Source organism: Camarhynchus parvulus, chromosome 18 (assembly GCF_901933205.1).
Source record: "Camarhynchus parvulus chromosome 18, STF_HiC, whole genome shotgun sequence".
Lineage (NCBI taxonomy): Eukaryota > Metazoa > Chordata > Aves > Passeriformes > Thraupidae > Camarhynchus > Camarhynchus parvulus.
The window spans coordinates 3,274,452-3,292,561 of NC_044588.1; the positions used below are offsets into that span (position 1 = coordinate 3,274,452).

Below are 18,110 nucleotides of genomic sequence, written 5' to 3' on the forward strand. Positions count from 1 at the left end.
CCAACTACGCTGAGGGTGCTCAGCACCTGATGTAACAAAGCCTTGGGGTTTAAATTTGAAAAAAGGCAGCCTGAGCCTGCTGCCCTGTCCAGCAGTGCAGAATGTGCCTGTGCTTCCAGCAGCAGTGAGAACAACCGCAGAGGGAAGGTCTGGGGTGACTCAGTTTGAATTCATCTGAGGAGGTTTATCACTGATGGGGTAAGGAAGGGCAGGACAACCTCCCTGGCTCAGCCACACCAGATCAGACTGTCCAGCCCTGATCCTGCCACAGGGAGGGCCAGAGTCACTGCTGGGGAGACAGTGACATAATGAGTGTCCCCTGTTCACAGGGAGTTGCCCTGCAAGGACTCCAGGGCCTGCATGCACCCCCCTGTCCAAGGGCTCCCACTCCCTGCCAGCTCTCTCCAGAAGCTGCCCCATCCCTGGGGGTGCCCAAGGCCAGGTTGGATGTGGCTCTGAGCACCCTGGGACAGTGGAAGGTGTCCCTGCCCCTGGCAGGGGGTGGATTGAGATGAGCTTTAAGATCCCTTCCAATCCAAACCATTCTGGGATTCTATGATCTCCCATCTTCTGTAAAATCCCACCACTATTAAAAAGGGATGAACAATGTGAACTGGAGAGAGGCAGCTTCCCAAACCTCAGTGCTTCCACCCAGTTTCTTTGCTCCCCCAAAATTTTAACAAGCAAGGAAGCTTTTCTGTCCCTTCAATTCCCTTTACCGGGCTTTGCAGGAATCTTCACACTTCTGGTAATCATTGGCCTGGTCCAGGCATGCTGGGCTTTTCCAGCAAGGCCTGGAATCTTTATCCCTGAGCTCTTTAGCACTAATGTGGCATTTCAGCTTGCCTTATTCTACAGAGCAAATGAAAAAGAAAATACTACCTAAAGTTGAAATCTGCTCTCAACACCTCTACCATGTTCTCCTTTGCCTCTGGGCTACAAGCCAGTGACAACTGCAGCTACCTCCTGTTGGATTTTTAACAACAGAAAAAGAGCAGGAAAAAGACAAGACAAGAGGTGGGAAGGATTGGATAAAATCTCTCTTGGCTCTGGCAGGGGCAGCTCTCTGCACCTGCACACCCAGCTCACAGCACAGGAGTCACAGGGAGAGCAGAGCAGAGCTTCCTGCTGATCATCTCCAGCGTGCCAGGGGATGTGGGAGTGTCATTCAAATTCAGAAGGTCAGCTAAACCTTCAGAAATGCTCCTGCTACTGCTCCCACAAGCAGCTCTTGTGCCTGTGGTGCTGGCTGGAGGTGCAGGACTCTTGGAGTGGGGGTGTGCTCCTCTCAGGGGGTACCAGATGCAGCCCCTGGGAGGGTGCAGAGCCCCCCATGGGGTGGAGGCCAGCAGGGACACTCTGGGCTGGGTCACCTCACCCTGCTCCCCGCAGGCTCATCCCCTTCAGGCCAGGGCAGGCTGGTCTGAACCCACCAGGGCACAGCTCTGGCCTGCCCTGGAGCAGCAGGGACAGGCAGGCGGGCTCTGCAGCCTCCCGGGGCTGTGGGGGCAGCAGGAGGCATCTCCCCTCCGAGCTGTGCGGGGTGCTGCCCCCCGAGCCTGGCACAGCAGCAGCCTGGCACTGCCCGGGAAGGGACATCTGCTCTCCAGCAGCCATGGCAACGAGTGGGAAGCAGAGCCCAGAGCCGGCCTGGGAAAGCTAAAGCAGCACTGACACCTTCAGGAAGGGGAGACGAAGCTCAGCCCAGCCTCGCCTTGTCTTTTCCCTGCGGGGCTCAGAGCCTACTTGGGAGGAGCTTCCTTCTGGAGCTGGTTCCTGCGATCCAGCTTGCTCATGACCTGCGTGATGTCCACGGTGTTGGCGGCTTCCCTGGCCTTGGCCTCTTCCTCCTGCTGCCTCAGGATGATGGGGCTGGGGCTGGAGCGCAGGTGGCGGCGTCCGAACAAACCCGTGCTGGGCAGAGAGAGGGCAAGGACAGGGTTACTGAGGAGAAGGGCACCAAAACCTCCCCCTGGCAAGCGAAGTGACCCAGCAGGACAAGCTGGGACACAGAGACGGCCAAAGGAGTGCAAGGTGCTTTAAACAGCACGGGGTGAGTCAGTGTCACACACAAGCGTCAGGACTGCTAAAAGTGTCCCAAGTCTGCTGCTGAGGGACTCCAGGGCACACAGACACTCATCACTCAGAGCAGAGCCCATCACTCAGAGCAGACCCACATTGTCACAGACATCTTTTATGGAAAATCCTTTCCTTAGGATTTTTCCTCCTGGGAAGCTGAGAGGCCTCAAGAACAAAATGTAAACAATGGTTATCTGCTGCTGTGGAATGCCACAGGTGCATCTGTGATTGGTCTCATGTGGTTGTTTCTAATTAATGGCCAATCACATTCAGCTGGCTCAGACTCTCTGCCCGAGCCACAAGACTTTGTTATCATTCCTTCTTATTCTATTCTTAGCTAGCCTTCTGATGAAATCCTTTATTCTATTCTTTTAGTATAGTTTTAATATAATATTTATCATAAAATAATAAATCAAGCCTTCTGAAACATGGAGTCAGATCCTCATCTCTTCCCTCATCCTCAGACCCCTGTGAACGTGGTCACACCCACATCACTCCTTTGCTGTGTTTGCACATAACTCACACTCAGGGTGAAGCCAAACAACCCCCATCAGTGGAGTTTTCTCTAGTGCCCTTGGGAAGATCAAGGCAGGGACCAGTGTGGGTGTTCCTGGTGTTTGTGATGCCCCCAAAAAACACCTACAGCCTGCTTCAGCAATGCCCAGCAGTGGGAACAGGTGCTAACCCACCTCTGCATGAGGCATCAGCTCCAGCTTAATGGGATGCTGAGGTTTGGGGGGTCCAGAACAAGCACTGACAAATACCAAGGCAGGATCAGTTTAATGGGATGCTGAGGTTTGGGGGGTCCAGAACAAGCACTGACAAATACCAAGGCAGGATCAGTTTAATGGGATGCTGAGGTCTGGGGGGTCCAGAACAAGCAAACACCAAGGCAGGATCACTGGGATCAGCCAGGTTGTGCCAGTGACCTGGGGATGTGTGGCTCAGGGAACAACCGACCTAACCCCAGGCCAGGCAGCAGCAGGGCTTTTCCCACTGACTTAAAACAGGCTTTAGATGAAACAACAGTGTGAAAGTCCATGATTCCTCTTTCTTGCCTGCTAGGTTGATGAGTGGAACAGAGAAAGAAAAACCAAGCAGTCTGGCACTGCATGCTCAGCTTTAGGAGCAGCTGCAGCTCAGTTGGCCTGAATTTGCTGTATAACCTTCATCTTGCTGGGAAAAAGCCATTTCCAATGCTATTCACCTTGTGCCAGCTGTCACTCACAAGGTGCTGCTTGTTCCCCAATGCCTGCCACCTTCCCTGACACCAGGGGTGAGCTTTGTCCAGGCAGAGATGAGCAGATTGTCACAGACATATTTTATGAAAAATCTTTTTGACAGGATTGTTTCTTCTGAGAAGCTAAGAAGCTTCAGAAATGAATGTAAACAATAATTATTTGCTGCTGTGGAATACAACAAGTGCATTTTATATTGGTCTATGTGAGTTGTTTTTACTTGATAACTAATGACAGCTACTTGTGTCAAAGCTGTAAGCAGTCACAAGATTTTATTATCATTCTATTCTTTTTTTTTTGCTAGCTTTCTGATGTTTCTTTTCTTTAGTATAGTTTTAATAGATCATTTTATTTTAATATATACCATAAAATAATAAATCAACTTTCTGAAACACAAAGTCAAGATTCTCATCTCTTCCCTCATCCTGAAACCTCTATAAACACCACCACACAGATCCCATGGATTATCCCAGACCCTGGGTCTGTCTCTGCTCTGGCAGCCAATGTTTGGTGGGCAGAAGTTTTCTCATGCTCAGAACACCAGTGCTGTCTCCTTCCAGGAAAGGAGCCCTGAATTAATTCAACAATCCCAGCCCTTCTCAGCAGACCCAGCAGAGAAGGCAGCTGAGCAATCAGCAGCTCCACTCCTGTTCACAAGCCTTTTCCAAAGGGCTCATGAATAAACAGCAGCATCAGTCTCAAAGCAAAGCATCTTCTCAGTGCAAAATTTTATTTAATTAAGAGAACATCTAAATCATAGTAATTTTGCTGCAACTTGGGCTTTTTCTACCCTTGCTACAACAAGAAAAACAAACCCCACAATTACAGCCAGTTTCACTTGCCTTTTTTTGACACCCTCTTGTGGCACAACAGCCTTGGCCAGCATTTCCTTGTATATTGGAGACTTTAAATAGCGGCCATAGGAGTCCTACTGGGAGAAAAAAGAGACACTGGTAGTTATGGGCTGCAAACATCCTTATTAAAATCACCACCAAGTACAGCTGCTCAGGAGCCAGGGAGGCTGGGAACTGGATAATCTCCCCCAGCAGCTCAAGGGACTTTGCATCTTTCAGGCAAATGTAGCTATTTAAACCAATATCCTTTCATCTGGCTGGAAAATTCCCAGGATTTTCCATCTCACAATAAAGCTTCACAGGTAAGACCCAGATCAAAAGATCTGAATGAAGCTTAGCTTGGGCCAGCAGGGTCTCAGAGTCACTGCAAGGTGAGGAGCTTGTTCCAGGAGCCAAACTTTTCATCAGTGGGTGAAAATCAGTCCAGTTCTGCTGCTTCCATGGAAGCTGGAATTGAAAGCAGGACTTGCAGCAGCCACCTGACCCCCACCACCTTGGGGACAGGCTGAGAGGGAAAGAGCAGCAGCAAAATACCAATGCCTGAAGCAGCACTTGCTTCACTCAGCAAATTTGAGGGATTTTCAAACAAAGGGCCCTTGAAAGGGACAGAACACTGGAAGGCCCAGAGGGCTGGAATCCCCCCTTCAGGCTCTGGCAGCAAATAACAAACCTTTTTCATCAGCATGTAGATGTGGGTCTGAGCAGCATCTAGAACATAACGATGAGGGTGCTCCAGGCCCTTGACTGTGATGCCCATTGTTTTGCCATCGATGTTAATCCAGCGCCTCGCTCCTGGAGCCAGGAAGAGCCTGCCAGGAGGAGGAATCAACAGTGCCATGAGCAGCTGGAGAATTCACAGACTCCTGTCTATGCATGAAAGGAAAAGTCCCTTCAGCTCCCTGCTGCAATTTGCTGTCCTGATCTTGGGCAATCAATGTTCTCTTCATCAGAGACTCAGTGCACTCACTTCCTCTTGCACATAATACAAGCCAAACTTTAGTTCACTGGAAGAAAAAAGCCCCTCCTCACTTTGATTGTAGTAGCCTCAAGAACTTTGCTATTCCACACTGATATTTAAATTACATCCTAAGACTGAAATGTAACAGAGAACAGAGAGGAAAAGTAAATATATATATAAAAAAAACCACTTCTACTTTCATCTCCAAAAGCTCCTTTCCTGTGTGGGGACAAAAGACAGCCACAACTGATAACAGCCTACACGTAAAAATCTTAGGTATAAATCATTTGGAGAATGAGAACCTGTGGAAGGTGATGGGACTCATGCACAAAGAACAAAGAGTTAAAGAGTGAAAAAAATTCATACTCACTTGTAGATTTCTTCTGCTTTTTCTTTCACCTTGGATTGATCTCCATACTTGAGATCCTCACAGGCTTCCCAGAAACCCAGATTCTCTCCTGTACAACAAGGACACAATCAGCAGAGAGTGAGACTGAGGAAAACACAATCCCATTTAATAATTCCTGGATTTGTTTGGCACAATTTGCTGGCCCCAAACCAGTCTTTCCAATTGACTGAAAGAGGAGAACAGCTTTCCCCTGTTCTCTGCCCACTGACACCTCGAAGAACTTGTGAGCTCAGCCAGTTCCCTTCTCTGGGAGCAGCCAGAGAATCATGGAATGCTCTGGGGTGGAAAGGACCTGAAAGTCCATCTCAGTCCCATGGGCAGGGACACCTTCCACCATCCCAGGCTGCTCCAAGCCCTGTCTGACCTGGCCTTGGACACCTCCAGGGATCCAGGGGCAGCCAGAGTGTCGCTATAGGACACGAAACAACATGAGTGCACACACCGCTGCTCTAAAGGTGAAGAAAAGGGAAGTTTATTCTCTGACTCCAACATTTATAGTTTTCCAAAAGTGACAGTGGATTGGAGGGTGACAGTGCCACCTCTCCAATGACACTGGACAAACAAACAGTCCATCAAATTTCTCTTCTTCCATAAAAGAATGTAAAACAATAAGTTATTTACAGAAAGTGTGTGAGAAAGTTTGCTACAAGAACATAAACATCAGAAGGCTTAGAAAATCTTAAAAAATCAGGGCGACACCAGAGCTTCTCTGGGCACCCTGTGCCAGGGCCAGCCCACCCTCACAGGGAAGAATTCCTTCCTAAAACGCAATCCAAACCCTCCGAGGCTGTCCCTAGGTGGGGACGCGCCGGGCTGTACCGTGTGTCCTGTGCCACTAGATGGAACCGCCTGCCCTGGCTGCACAGCCTGCAGCAGCCATGTCACCTCAGCCTGGGGACACAGGGACACTGCCACCCACCGCTGAACTCCTTCTTCAGGAAGATCTGGAAGTTCTGGCGGCCCTTGGGGTCCCGGATCAGCTCGCTGAAGTTGAAGGCCCATCGCTCCACGCGCATCCTGGTGGGCACCTCCACCCTGCGGGGGAGAACACACACAGCACCGCTGCTTCCTCTAATTAGCAGATTAATTAAAACCAAAATGCCCTTTGCTGCAGTGCCAAGGGACTTCTCAGCATTCTCTTGTTTTCCAGAGTGGTGTAATAAGCTCCTGAAGTCAACCCACTAAGTAAGTTGTAATTAAACAACTCGGGCCGCAGCGGGATGAGGATTTAACTGGGATTTCTGCAGCTCACAGTGACAGCCCAGCCTTGCCCTGTGGTGTGACTCAGTCCCATCCTGGAGGAGGCACTGGTGGCTGCCCAGAGCTTTGCTTCTCATAAAGGCACTCAGTGCAGGCATCCCCTGGGGATGTCTGATGGGATCCAGGATTGCTCTCAGAACCACTGAGATGTTGGATGCTCCAAGCCCCGAGATGCCACCGTGTAATTAGCAAACCCTATCCAAAGGGAAAACCAAGGGATGGACCACCAGTATGTGCCTCCAACTCAAAGCCTCTCCAAAGGAAGCAGCCTGAGGGGTGAGCAAAGAGCCAGGGGAGGAGCTGAACCCTGAGCTGCTCCTGTTCCATTCCAGTGCTGGTCAAGGTGGAACAGGACTCACCCTTCACTCATCCAGGGAGGATCAGACCCACCCAGCAGGGCTGAGTGCACACTCCCATCATCAGCTCAGGAACTTCTGGGATGTTAAGGAAGGCTCCACTTGAAGAAGGCAGTGCTGAAAGTTCAGCATGGAGTATTCCCAATTTCAAAATAAGTTTGAAAGGGAACACATCTCTGTTTGTGAGCAGAGATCAGATACTACAACGAAAATCAGTGGTTCCCTTTCCTGATTTCTGTCAGTATAAAGGTCATTGTAAACCACAGGTTGGCAAAACAACAGAAATACATACAGCTTTGCATTGAGATCCCAAAAGTCAGGGTCATCTGATATCCAAGGGTTGCTGGGGAGACATCCAGACAGGATGGGATCATTGGAGAGGAACTGCTCCGAGTACTTCACAACCCTGCAACAAATCCAAAATCAAAATATGAATTTGGAAGGCAGAATTACAGCCAGCCCCATTATAGCCAAATTACAGACTACAGTTCTCCTCAGAGGTGCAGGACTCTCAGCACAGGGATCTGGAAGGTGGCCCCTGCCTTCCCAGAAAAATCAATTCATTAGCTCAGGTAATCTTTTCCATTTCCCAGCAGAAGTCTCCTTTTGAAGCAGTGAATTTGTCAATTCAAATACAAGGAGATACAAGACTCTCTTCCATCACCTCCTTCTGCCTTTTTATTTTAAGGAAGAGAGATTTAGGAATCTCTTAAGGAGAGTTTCTGTCTCCTGTTCTCAGCTGGCCAGGGCCTGATCCTGCACTGCTCTGGGGGGAAAGTGTCAGGGAAAGGAGCACAGGGGTTGTGTCACCCAGGTGGGTTCTCAGCCTTCCCATGGGCCATGGGAGAACTCAGGGAGCTCTGGGAAAGTGAGGGAATGCTGAGGGCTCATCCCAGCTTCTCCTTTCCTCCATCACCCACCATAGGGCTCATTCCTCTGCGAGTGGCTCTGAGGGCTTGGCACAAAGCAGAGCTGTCTCTCTCCCATCAGGAACCAGACAAACACTTCTCCTACCTTCTAACTTGGCCAGACTTCTAATTACAACTGATTTCACTAATGTGCTGGAATTTTAGCTCCAGCCTCCCTTTTTCATTCTTGAAAAAAAAAAAACAACCTCTGGTTTCTGCATTTAAAATTCCTTCCAGGCCAAAGTGCTTTGATGTGCTCAGAGCTGGGAGTGCAGTGTCCAGCAGCCCATTGCTAACAGGCACCTTGGCACTCATCCTGCAGTTCTACAGAGCAAACCACAGGGCTGGCACACAGCTGCTCCATCCTCCCTTGCCACTGGGAATGCCAAGGCATCCAGCACCTGCACTGGGCACTCCAGCCCATGATCAAGCAAATCTAAACCTGTCAGCTCAGGCAGCACTGCTGTGTGGTCTTGAAGTGCTTTGCAGCTTCTCCTAAATCACTGCAATGCTCTGAAGCATGCACACTGCCCAGCTGCTGCTCAAATCCCCATTGATAATAATTTGATTTGGACCCAACCCTGCAGCTGACACTCTGGAGTTCCAAAGCTCCTGAGATTTTTTGATCTAGGTGATAAGCATCATCCCACCAGAACTAAAGAGAGAAAAAGCCCCATTGCCAAAAGTGAAACACCACAAAACTCCTGGAAAGCAGCCAGGGGTCCCCAGCTCCAGCTCACAGTTTGTAGAATTGAGGCAGCAGAGTTTTAACTGACCTGGAAGTCAGTGACAAAATGAACATTCCCTGAGCTGTGCAGGGAATTGGCCACTGAGCATGGGCCAGCCCAGCCTCCCTCCAGAGCTCTGGGCAGAAGATCTGCCCCTCCAACCCTGGTGCCCTGCACGTTGTGGCTCTCAGAAGACTCTCTCTTCCACCCATTCCATTCATCCAAGACTGTTTTCCCCAGGGAACTGGCCTGAGCACCCTGTTTATGTCAGATGTGACAGGAATCCCTGGTAGCAATGGCAGTGCACCAGGAGATGCTCTGGGCTGCACCTCAAGGAGCCTGGTCAGCACAGGAGGAATGCCTCTGGGAAACACACCAGTGCCTCCACAGGGCTGGAGGCTTCATCAGGAATGTGATGAGGAAACACTCCCACTGGGAAGGGGAATTGCTAATTAATTGCTTGGGTGCTCATGGGGAGGCTGTTTCCCTCTGCAGGATTACACAGCCAGAGGTGAGCACCACCACGGGGCAGGGACAGCCCAGGGTGGGGACCAGTGACAGGAGGGTCAGTCTGTCCTGCTGGCTGCTCCTCCCAAATGACAGACACACTGCTGGATCCTCCCCTGGCTGCAGGGCTGTGCCCAGGCGTCACAGCTGACCAGAGCAGTGTCAGCATCTCCTGATCTCAGTGGGATTCTCAGCCCAGAGGTTGGTGCTGCTCTGCAGCAAAGCTCCCAGGGAGCCTCTTCATCCTCCTGGGACTCTGATCCCTCCTCCTCCTCCTCCTCCCAGACAGCCCAGACAGCACTGGGCCACCACATGGATCCCCGGGCTGAGTCACCAGCTGCCAGAGCAGACAGCTTCATCAGCTCATCAGGAGATAAGCACTGGAGACTAATTAATGTGTGGACAGAAGGAAATCAGGACTTACCCTCCAAGAGAGACAGAAGATTTCACTCTGGTCTTCAGGATGGCCTGCTGATAGTACATGATCTGAGGGGATCAGACATGGCCACGGTTAGGAGCACAAAGGTTTGAAGATAAGGCCTATCTAAACCTCAGACAGGTTCTCTCCCAGGTAGTGGTGCTAATTACAACAGGGACTGCTCCTTCCCTAATTACTGGATGTCCAGGGAACCCCAGGATCCCTGAATTGTCTCAGTAAAATGTCTGTTTTCCCTGAGATTACTGCAAACATCAGAAACTCACTTTGCAATGTGCAAGTAATTAAAAAGCACTCCCCATGTTACATAGAAATTGAATAATAGCTCCCATCCTCAGCACCTACAAATGCTCTGGATGATTTAGCGTGTAATTATCATTGATTCTTGGCCGTCTCTGTGCTGGCGCCACCGTGATTTCCCCACCACTAATTTTGATCTATTGGATGTCAGCCCTGGTGTCTGTCCTTGCCTGAGCCTTCCCGTCACTGGGAGAGCTGCAGTGGGAGGGAATGGCCTGAAATTAATTTGATAAAAGCTCCATGAGGCAGGGATTCTGCTTTTCAAAGAGCCCATGCCCTGCACAGAGGGCTTTGAGCCACACAGGATGAACACTGAGAAGTGAGGGAAGCACCACTCACCTCTCTCCTGTAGAATTCCATAGTATTTTTCTGTAAAATATATTAAAAAAAAAGAATCATTAAATTGGGATGGGTGCTTACATTTGTTTTTTGGTTTTTTTTAGACATGGAAACACCGTTGCAGCGCTGCCGTTGTGCAGCGCTCTCCAATTAATTCTGATTACAATTAAAATCAAACACAGCAGCTGAGCTAATCAGGGTATCATCAAAGCTAAGAGCATCCCCACACGGTAAATTGTCCCATTAGCTGTATTTACTGTTTAGCATTGCTTCTCCCATCACAGGCTGCCTGTATGCCTTCAATTAAGGGGTTATTCTAATGGAGCTAAAATAGATTCATTTACGAGACACAGATTAGATCATTCAATATTAGCTAAAGGAGACAGGAACCAACACATTGCAAAATATAAACACCACAATTAAAAGCCTCAGAAGCAGTATCTGCTGTGCAAAGGGTGTTTAGGTTGTGATTTGAATAACTCAGCCTATGTTACATGTCATCCACAAATGAGCAGGCAATCGAAGGCAAGGAATTAACTGCAGGGTGTTTATTCACACAGCTTCCTTTGAAGCACAGTTATTTGTGTGGAATAAACTGCAGAAGGGAGAAGGAAAGACAGGATAAGTCAGGGATGCTCCCAGCAAGCCTTTAAAGGCTCAGGCAGGGTTTCAGTTGCTCAGCTCCTGTTTCAGTCAAGACCTGCATCCCAAAATTATCCTGTCAAACAAACCCTATGGCAGGTAGGGTCTGCAGAGAGCCTTGGAGAAGTGCAGTTTGTGAGGGATGAGGGATGAAGATTCTGGTACTGAATGGCACAGGCAGCTCTGCTCTCCCCTCACCTCCCCAGAAACCCCAAACTGCCCCTGTTTTGGGAAAGGCAAGATGCTCCCCCAGGCTGCTTTGTGGGGACACTGATCTGCTTTTGCACTTTAACCATCATCACCAGTCCTGCTCAGGAGGGAGAAACTCTTCTCCACAAGGCAGAAAAACACCCTCATTTTGCTGACACTTGGTTCTGAACTCACCATTTCAGCAGCAGGAGCCAGAAATGCAGCAGAGCCCAATCCCTGCAGCACCACCTCAGAGCCAGCTCTGACCCTGACCCAGCCCCAGCCTGGCCACCAAAAAAAGTCCTGACAGTGGTGCTGTGAGGGGAGGAAGCTTTTCCTGCTGGAAATACCATGAGCAGCTCTGAGGGGCAGCACAGCCCATCTCAGCAGGGACAAACAGGGCAGCAAACCCAGCAGTGATGCTGTGCTGGCCCCTGTGGGAGAGGGGGAAAGGACTGACACATCAGGGGACAGAAAAAGCTCTAGGACAGCAGGATCCTTGCTCACAGGGCTGTACAACCTCCCCTGCTGATTCACAAGCTCCTGGGACACCCTGATAAATGATGGAGCAGCTGAGGATCAGCTTTTCAGCCTTCTCTGCTCTCAGCTGCATCCCTGATTCCAGGCCACCTTCCATTTCTTCCCCTCATTTCTAGAATGTCATTGTTTCAGACAGACTGCAGAAATGGAAGGGAAAAATCACCTGCTTGCACAGAGAAATTTATTGTATTTACTGCCCTAAAGTGTCCTGTTTGGAGAGCTGTGTTTGTGCCCTCCTGCACAACAGGAGTTCACTGTCTCCCTGGGGAATGTGAGATACAAACCAGGCCTCCTCAGATTTACAAGTGCCAGCTGAAGGGTTCCATTTGATGGAACTTGTGGCTAGAGCAGTGATTTCAACACGTTAAAATCATTTTAAAAACCCTATTTTCTTCCACTTTTTTTGTCAACTGGGGCCTCAGACAGGCCTGGTGCAGTGGGGAAGGAGAAGTGGGTGCTGGCACAGTGGCTTGAAGGCAGCTCACGTGGCAGGAAAGTGGTGTTATCTTCTAGAGGGGTCTGAGAGGCTGGCAGCACACCACACACACATGAGACAAACAGCTGTGGGAAAGAGAAAGAGAACACAGTGAGCCAAATGTTATACAGAGACAGAAAGGGGTCAATTAAAATGCCATCACAACAGGAAAATTATATGTGGGTGAAGAAAAATCAGCAAACAAGGGAAGATTTTTTTTTTAAGACAGCAAGGATGCCCTCCTGGCACAGTCTGTGTGGAGGGCAACTGCTCCTGGGAAAACAAGGGGGGCTTTGCTGGGGTGCTCCAGGTGGGGAGGGGATTTGCCAAAGCACCCCCAGAATGGGGCTGAGCTTCTCTGAGCAGTGGCACAAACTGAACTGCAGCAAATCCAAGGGGACCCCACTGCTGAACACCCTGGGAGGCTGCAGGTGCTGGCTGTGCTCAGCCCCTTCCAGTTCTCAAATCAGCAGTAACTGGGAGGAATCTCAGCTATTTCAGCCCAGAGCTGCTCATAATTTCATTTCCCTTTCTCCCAGTGCCCCCAGTTCCCAGTTCAGAGCTGCTGCAAGTGGCCCTGAGCACTGTCCATGTCCCACTGAGCACTGCCAGCTGTGCCCACCCTCCCTGACCCCCACTACTGACTGCAGCAGTGCCAAAGTGCCCTGCACCACCCACCCACTCTGCCTCATTTGGAAGGAAATCATCTTTGGAACAAAAGAGTGGTTTGTCATAATGAGATTAATTTTGCAATGCCCTTAACGAGTGACTTATCCCAATTATCTCCAGCCCTGCAGCCTCCAAACCAACATGGCAATTACTGCAAGGCCTCAGTCTGCCCCAAGTGAGTGCCACGAGCTGTGCCACATCCTGTGACACCCCAGAGACACCCCCTGGCACTGGGACACCCTGTGTGCCCTGGTCACAGCCTGTGCCACCAGCTCTGAGCTGCCTGGGCACTGCAGAGCCAGGAGCTGCTCAGAGCCCTGCCTGGAGCTGATCCCCATGGCTGAGGCCACAGCTCCTACAAGAGCTGGGATTTCTGCTCATTCCCAGCCTCCTGTTTGCTCCTCTGCCCATGGGAGGCTTCCTGACCACACTGGGGAGATGATGGTCATGGTGTTTTCACCTCCCTGTTTACAGAGCTCAGAAACACCTGGAAACAGCTTTGGGTGGATGCCTGGAAGGAGCTGGGAGTGAAGAAAGTTGTGCAGAGCTTGTTTGGGACAAGGACACTGCAGTTCCACCCTGACTCTCCATGCACAGAGCTTGGCAGGCTGAGGCTGATCCCTGGAATCCTGTGCAGGGAATTGGTCACTGAGCTTGGGGCAGAGCAAGCCCAGCCTCCCTCCAGAGCTCTGGGCAAGGAAAATCTGCCTCTGGGCAAGGAGATCTGCCTCTGGGTAAGGAAGATCTGCCTCTGGGCAGGAAAAATCTGCCTCTAGGCAAGGAAAATCTGAAACTGGGCAAGGAAAATCTGAAACTGGGCAAGGAAAATCTGAAACTGGGTAAGGAAAATCTGCCTCTGGGCATGAAGATCTGCCTCTGGGCAGCAAGATCTGCCTCTGGGCATGAAGATCTGCCTCTGGGCAAGGAGATCTGCCTCTGGGCAAGGAAGATCTGCCCCTCCAACCCTGCAAAGTGCACCCCAGCTGCCTCTGCCCACCCCAACCCCCCTGCTCAGTGCAGCCCTGCTCCCCGTACTGAGAGCCTGCAGAGGCAAATCCTGACTCTGGCATTGGATCATCCCAAAATTCATCTCCACTGTGCTGGTGCATCCAGCCCTGCAGCTGGAAATCAAATCTGCCCCCAGCTTTGTTCATTTTCCCCCCGTTTATCTCCCTGTGCTTTCCAAACTTGTGATGATGCAGCAGAACTTTATCATGAAACTGGCAGGGATTTATGAAATCAAAGGCCAGCAGTGACTCGTTGATCTGTGGCTGATTTGCTGCACACAACAAACCAGGGCACTTCACTCAGCAGCACAGAGATTTTTGGGACAGCTAAAGCTCTTTCAGAAAGACTCAGGTTCCAGAGGCAGAGGCTGTGCAGGTTCCTGCAGGCACTCAGGGCTCATTCTCAAGCACTGAGGCTTGGTGTGAGCCTGAGCCAGCAAAGAAAGGCTAAAACACCCCTTAATTAGCTGTTCAATGGGTGGCTACTGCTGCCTGACTCCTCCTGCCCATCCACAACCCCAAACTCATTGTAAGCACGAGGTTTGCCCATGGATCAGTAATAAAAATGTTTCAAATGATTCTGAGCACCAGAGGACTCTATCTGTGAGGGAGGAGCAGCCCACCAAAGGGTCAGAGCAAGAGAAGGAGAGATGTTCATGCTAATGTCAGCTTCAAAGAAATCAGGAATTCATTCTTTTCTTTCCTTCTCAACAGCCAAGATTAAAAAACTCCATAATTTGGCCAACAAAGTGAGGGTAGATTGAGGAGGAGCAGGGACACAAAGCAGAGCTTGGCCCTTCCAAAGGCTGCTGAGCCACAGGTGTTGGTGAGAGCAGAGGACAAAAATAAAGCTGCTGGTCCAAAGGTGGCTCCATGAGGGCTCTTGGCTGTCTCTTTCAAAAGCAAGAGGAGCAAGGAGAACCTTCCCTCTTCTTCTTCCAGAGGGGAGGCACAGCTCAGAGAAGGAGAAGGGCAGGAAAGTCACCCCAAAGCTGGTGTCCTTTGGCTTCTGCCCTCCTTGGAGCCTCCCCTGTCCCTCATGGCCAGGGGGGAAGTGGCAGAGATCCCTCAGCTCCCTCCCCCTGTGCTACCAGGCACTGGCAGCTCTTCAGGCAGTTTGCAAACCTAAAATCCCTTCCATGTCAGCTGTAAAACTGTGGGTGAGAAGTTGGCTCACTCCTCTTTCTATCCCTCTCCCTTTCCACTACTTCTTTACTCTTAAAAAAGAGAAAAAAAGAAAAAGGCTTTTCAGCAGCTGCTACTTACAGCAAGAAAAAAAAAATAAAATACACCCCAAGCCTACACTTTGCTCCTTTTCAGTCTCTATAGCAACAGAACACAGCTGGCCAAAGCAATTATCCTGCCTTGGCTGGAGATGTTTAAAGGCTGCTACAGGGATGGGAAGTTGTGGGAGCACTGTGAGGGTGATGGCAGCAACATTTGCATTGAATTGTGAGATGTTTTGACTTTGCTTCCAAATGAACATTGTTAAAGGCACAAAGACAGGATCATCTCAGAGGGCTGATGAGGAAAGGGAACAGCAGCTCCAGCTCCTCACCCACTGACTGGATCTGTGTGATTTCAGACCAGTTCACCCATTCACAGCCCTCACACTCTCCATTTACTGATTCTGTTGCTTTATGGTCTACAATATGCATTTTTGGCAACATTTTGTGTCTCCAAAACATTTTGTTGTCTCCACCACACCAACTTCTTCATCTTCTTACCACACATTAATTACCCTCTGGGAGGTGTTCTGTAATTTGATTTTAAACCTGGATCTCCACACTGACCCTTTACACCCCCCAAAGTTCATTCAGCACTCATACAAAGGAGCACCTGGAGACAGAGGATTCCTCAGTTCAGCTTCACCAGCAAAGCAAACATGTCCTGCAGCCAAGCACTCACACTAACTGGCGTGGCAGGAAAGCTGACAAAGCCTTTTCAGGGCAGAAGAAGCTGCCAAAGCCTATTGTGAGGGCCTCACCTCCTGGGTGAGAGAGCCTCAACCTCTGCCCTGTTCAGCTGTTAGAGCTGAGCTGTCACACTCAGCCTGCAGTGCCCAAAAAATGACAACCCCAGGGACATTTTCTGGGTCCTCCCAGGCAAATTCAGTAGGTGTGTAAATAAAAACCAACCCTGTCTCACCTGGTTTACCTTATTTTCATTGGGATCTGTGACTCGGTCCATTCCATACTCGAGGGCGCTCAGCATGCCTGGCTGTGGTGAACAACAAACAAAGCTTTGTAAGTCATTTGGTTTAAAGGCACAAATGCAGGAGGAGACCCCCAGGCCTCCACTGGCAGCAGCTCCCAGCCAGCAGTGCCTTGGGAACCCCCAGATTTGGCAATGCCCCTCTCCAAGCTGCAGCTGGACCTCTGTCCCTTGCAGCTTTGGGAACAACCAATTGTGGGAATCCACAAAATCAGAGGGGTTTGGGAAAGCTGCAAAAGGCAGGCCTCAGAGACAGCAGAACTGTGACTGGAGCTAAGCAGTACTCATGAGATTGGTAAGCAGAAAAATTATCTACAAAGTAGAAAAGCAAGGACAAATAGAACAATGGTCTGTGTATTAATGCTTGTCTAGAATAACTCCCTAAGCTACAGAAAAGTTTATCTAGCAAGATATTAGGAAGTTTGAAGCTTAATTAAAAATAATGGAGCTCTGTGCATTGTGTTTTAAGGCTTACAAGCAGGGATTGTATTTGAAATAAGCAAGCATTGTTTTAACCACAGCTACCTGTGCTTACCGTGATTGGATAGAACTACTGTCAATGTGCTTCTGCTTTGTGTGATTGGTCAAAAAACTTTTAAAGTGAGTTGTAACATTGAGTTCTTTGTCTGCTGCCTGAGATGTGAGCTGGTGGCATCTTCCCATTGTCATAACCGTGTAATGAGACTGGTGCTGGAAAATAAACCAGCTCAAGGCACGTTCCCAGCAGTCCCATCCCATTTGTGATTTGTACACAGACCCCAGCCAGAGATACCAAGGGAAGGTGGTGGGGACTCAGGGCAGCTCTGGGCTGGCCCTGCCCAGGCACTCAGCCCTTTCCACATGGGAGTTTGTCCCAGGTGGCTGCAGGGAGGGCACCACGAGTCACTGCAGTCACCCTGTCCCCCCCTACTCACAGGAGTTCTGTTCACAAGCCAGTAGGCTCTCTCCTGGCAGTCCAGAGCATACCTGTCCTCCTTCTTCCGCTCCTTCCCTGCCCTGCAAAGCCAAGAACAGGGGAATTCAGCGATTTTGCCCTCATAAATCAGTGGGATGAGAAGCAGGGCACACCTCCAGCCTGCAGTGCCCCGTGGGTCCTGGCCTGACTGTGCCACTGCTGCCCTGATGCCACCCTGCCCACATCCTGTCCTGGCTAATTCTGGGCTGCACATCATCTTCACATGGCCACATGTGACTGTCTTTTGAGAAATCATCATCATCTTCCTGAGCTGAGCTGGGAGCAGACACATCCCCTTCTGGCACAGACACATTTTATGAAAAATCCTTTCCTTAGGATCTTTTCTCCTGAGAAGCTGAGAGGCCTCAGAAATGAAATGTAAACAATGATTATCTGCTGCTGTGGAATGCAACAGGTGCATCTTTGATTGGTCTCATGTGGTTGTTTTTAATTAAAGGCCAATCACAGTCAGCTGGCTCAGACTCACTGGTCAGTCACAAGATTTCCTTTTCCTTTTTCCTTTCCTTTTTCCTTTCTCCTTTCCTTTTTCCTTTCCTTTCCTTTCCTTTCCTTTCTTCTGATGAAATCCTTTCTTCTGTTCTTTTAGTATAGTTTTAATATAATATATATCATAAAATATAACATATATCATAAAATAATATAATATATACCATAAAATAATAAAATTCAGCCTTCTGAAACATGGAGTCAAGATTCTCATCTCTCCCCTTGTCCTGGGACCCTTGTGAACACCATCACACCCTTCTCCTTAGGCACACAGCCTCTCTGCTGACTTGCCCCCAGTCCTGCTGCTTCACCTTTGTCCCTGTCCCATGTCCCCAAGGGCTGCCACCCAGAGATACACCCTGGACACGTCTCATCCCTGTCTCTCAGTAAAGCAGAGGCATTTCTCAGAGAAACTGCTTGGAAATGGTTCTGAGGAGGGTTCCCAGGCACTAAAACCCAAATCACCTCCACAATTAAACAGAAGAGGCACTAGCATGGTTTGGGCTTGGACCAACTCATTCTTTCCCAGAAAAGTCCTGA

The 18,110-nt window shown here is 49.7% G+C and overlaps 1 protein-coding gene across 2 annotated transcripts in view; it reads right to left on the minus strand.

Annotated features, from left to right (window-relative positions):
- Window positions 1–517: 517 nt before the first annotated feature.
- Window positions 518–18,110, minus strand: part of RGS9 (regulator of G protein signaling 9) — a 31,135-nt gene continuing 13,542 nt past the window's right edge. The window contains exons 8-17 of one of the 2 annotated variants that reach the window (XM_030961931.1): window positions 17,023–17,104; window positions 16,052–16,114; window positions 10,373–10,402; window positions 9,722–9,783; window positions 7,447–7,560; window positions 6,458–6,573; window positions 5,500–5,587; window positions 4,842–4,980; window positions 4,160–4,245; window positions 518–1,914 (exon numbers count right to left, since the gene is read on the minus strand). In XM_030961931.1, the coding sequence (XP_030817791.1) occupies window positions 1,743–1,914; window positions 4,160–4,245; window positions 4,842–4,980; window positions 5,500–5,587; window positions 6,458–6,573; window positions 7,447–7,560; window positions 9,722–9,783; window positions 10,373–10,402; window positions 16,052–16,114; window positions 17,023–17,104 (952 nt within the window). In that variant the 3' untranslated portion in view covers window positions 518–1,742. Of the gene's footprint in view, window positions 1,915–4,159; window positions 4,249–4,841; window positions 4,981–5,499; window positions 5,588–6,457; window positions 6,574–7,446; window positions 7,561–9,721; window positions 9,784–10,372; window positions 10,403–16,051; window positions 16,115–17,022; window positions 17,105–18,110 lie in introns of those variants that run through there. The other variant, XM_030961932.1, reaches the window with a different exon arrangement.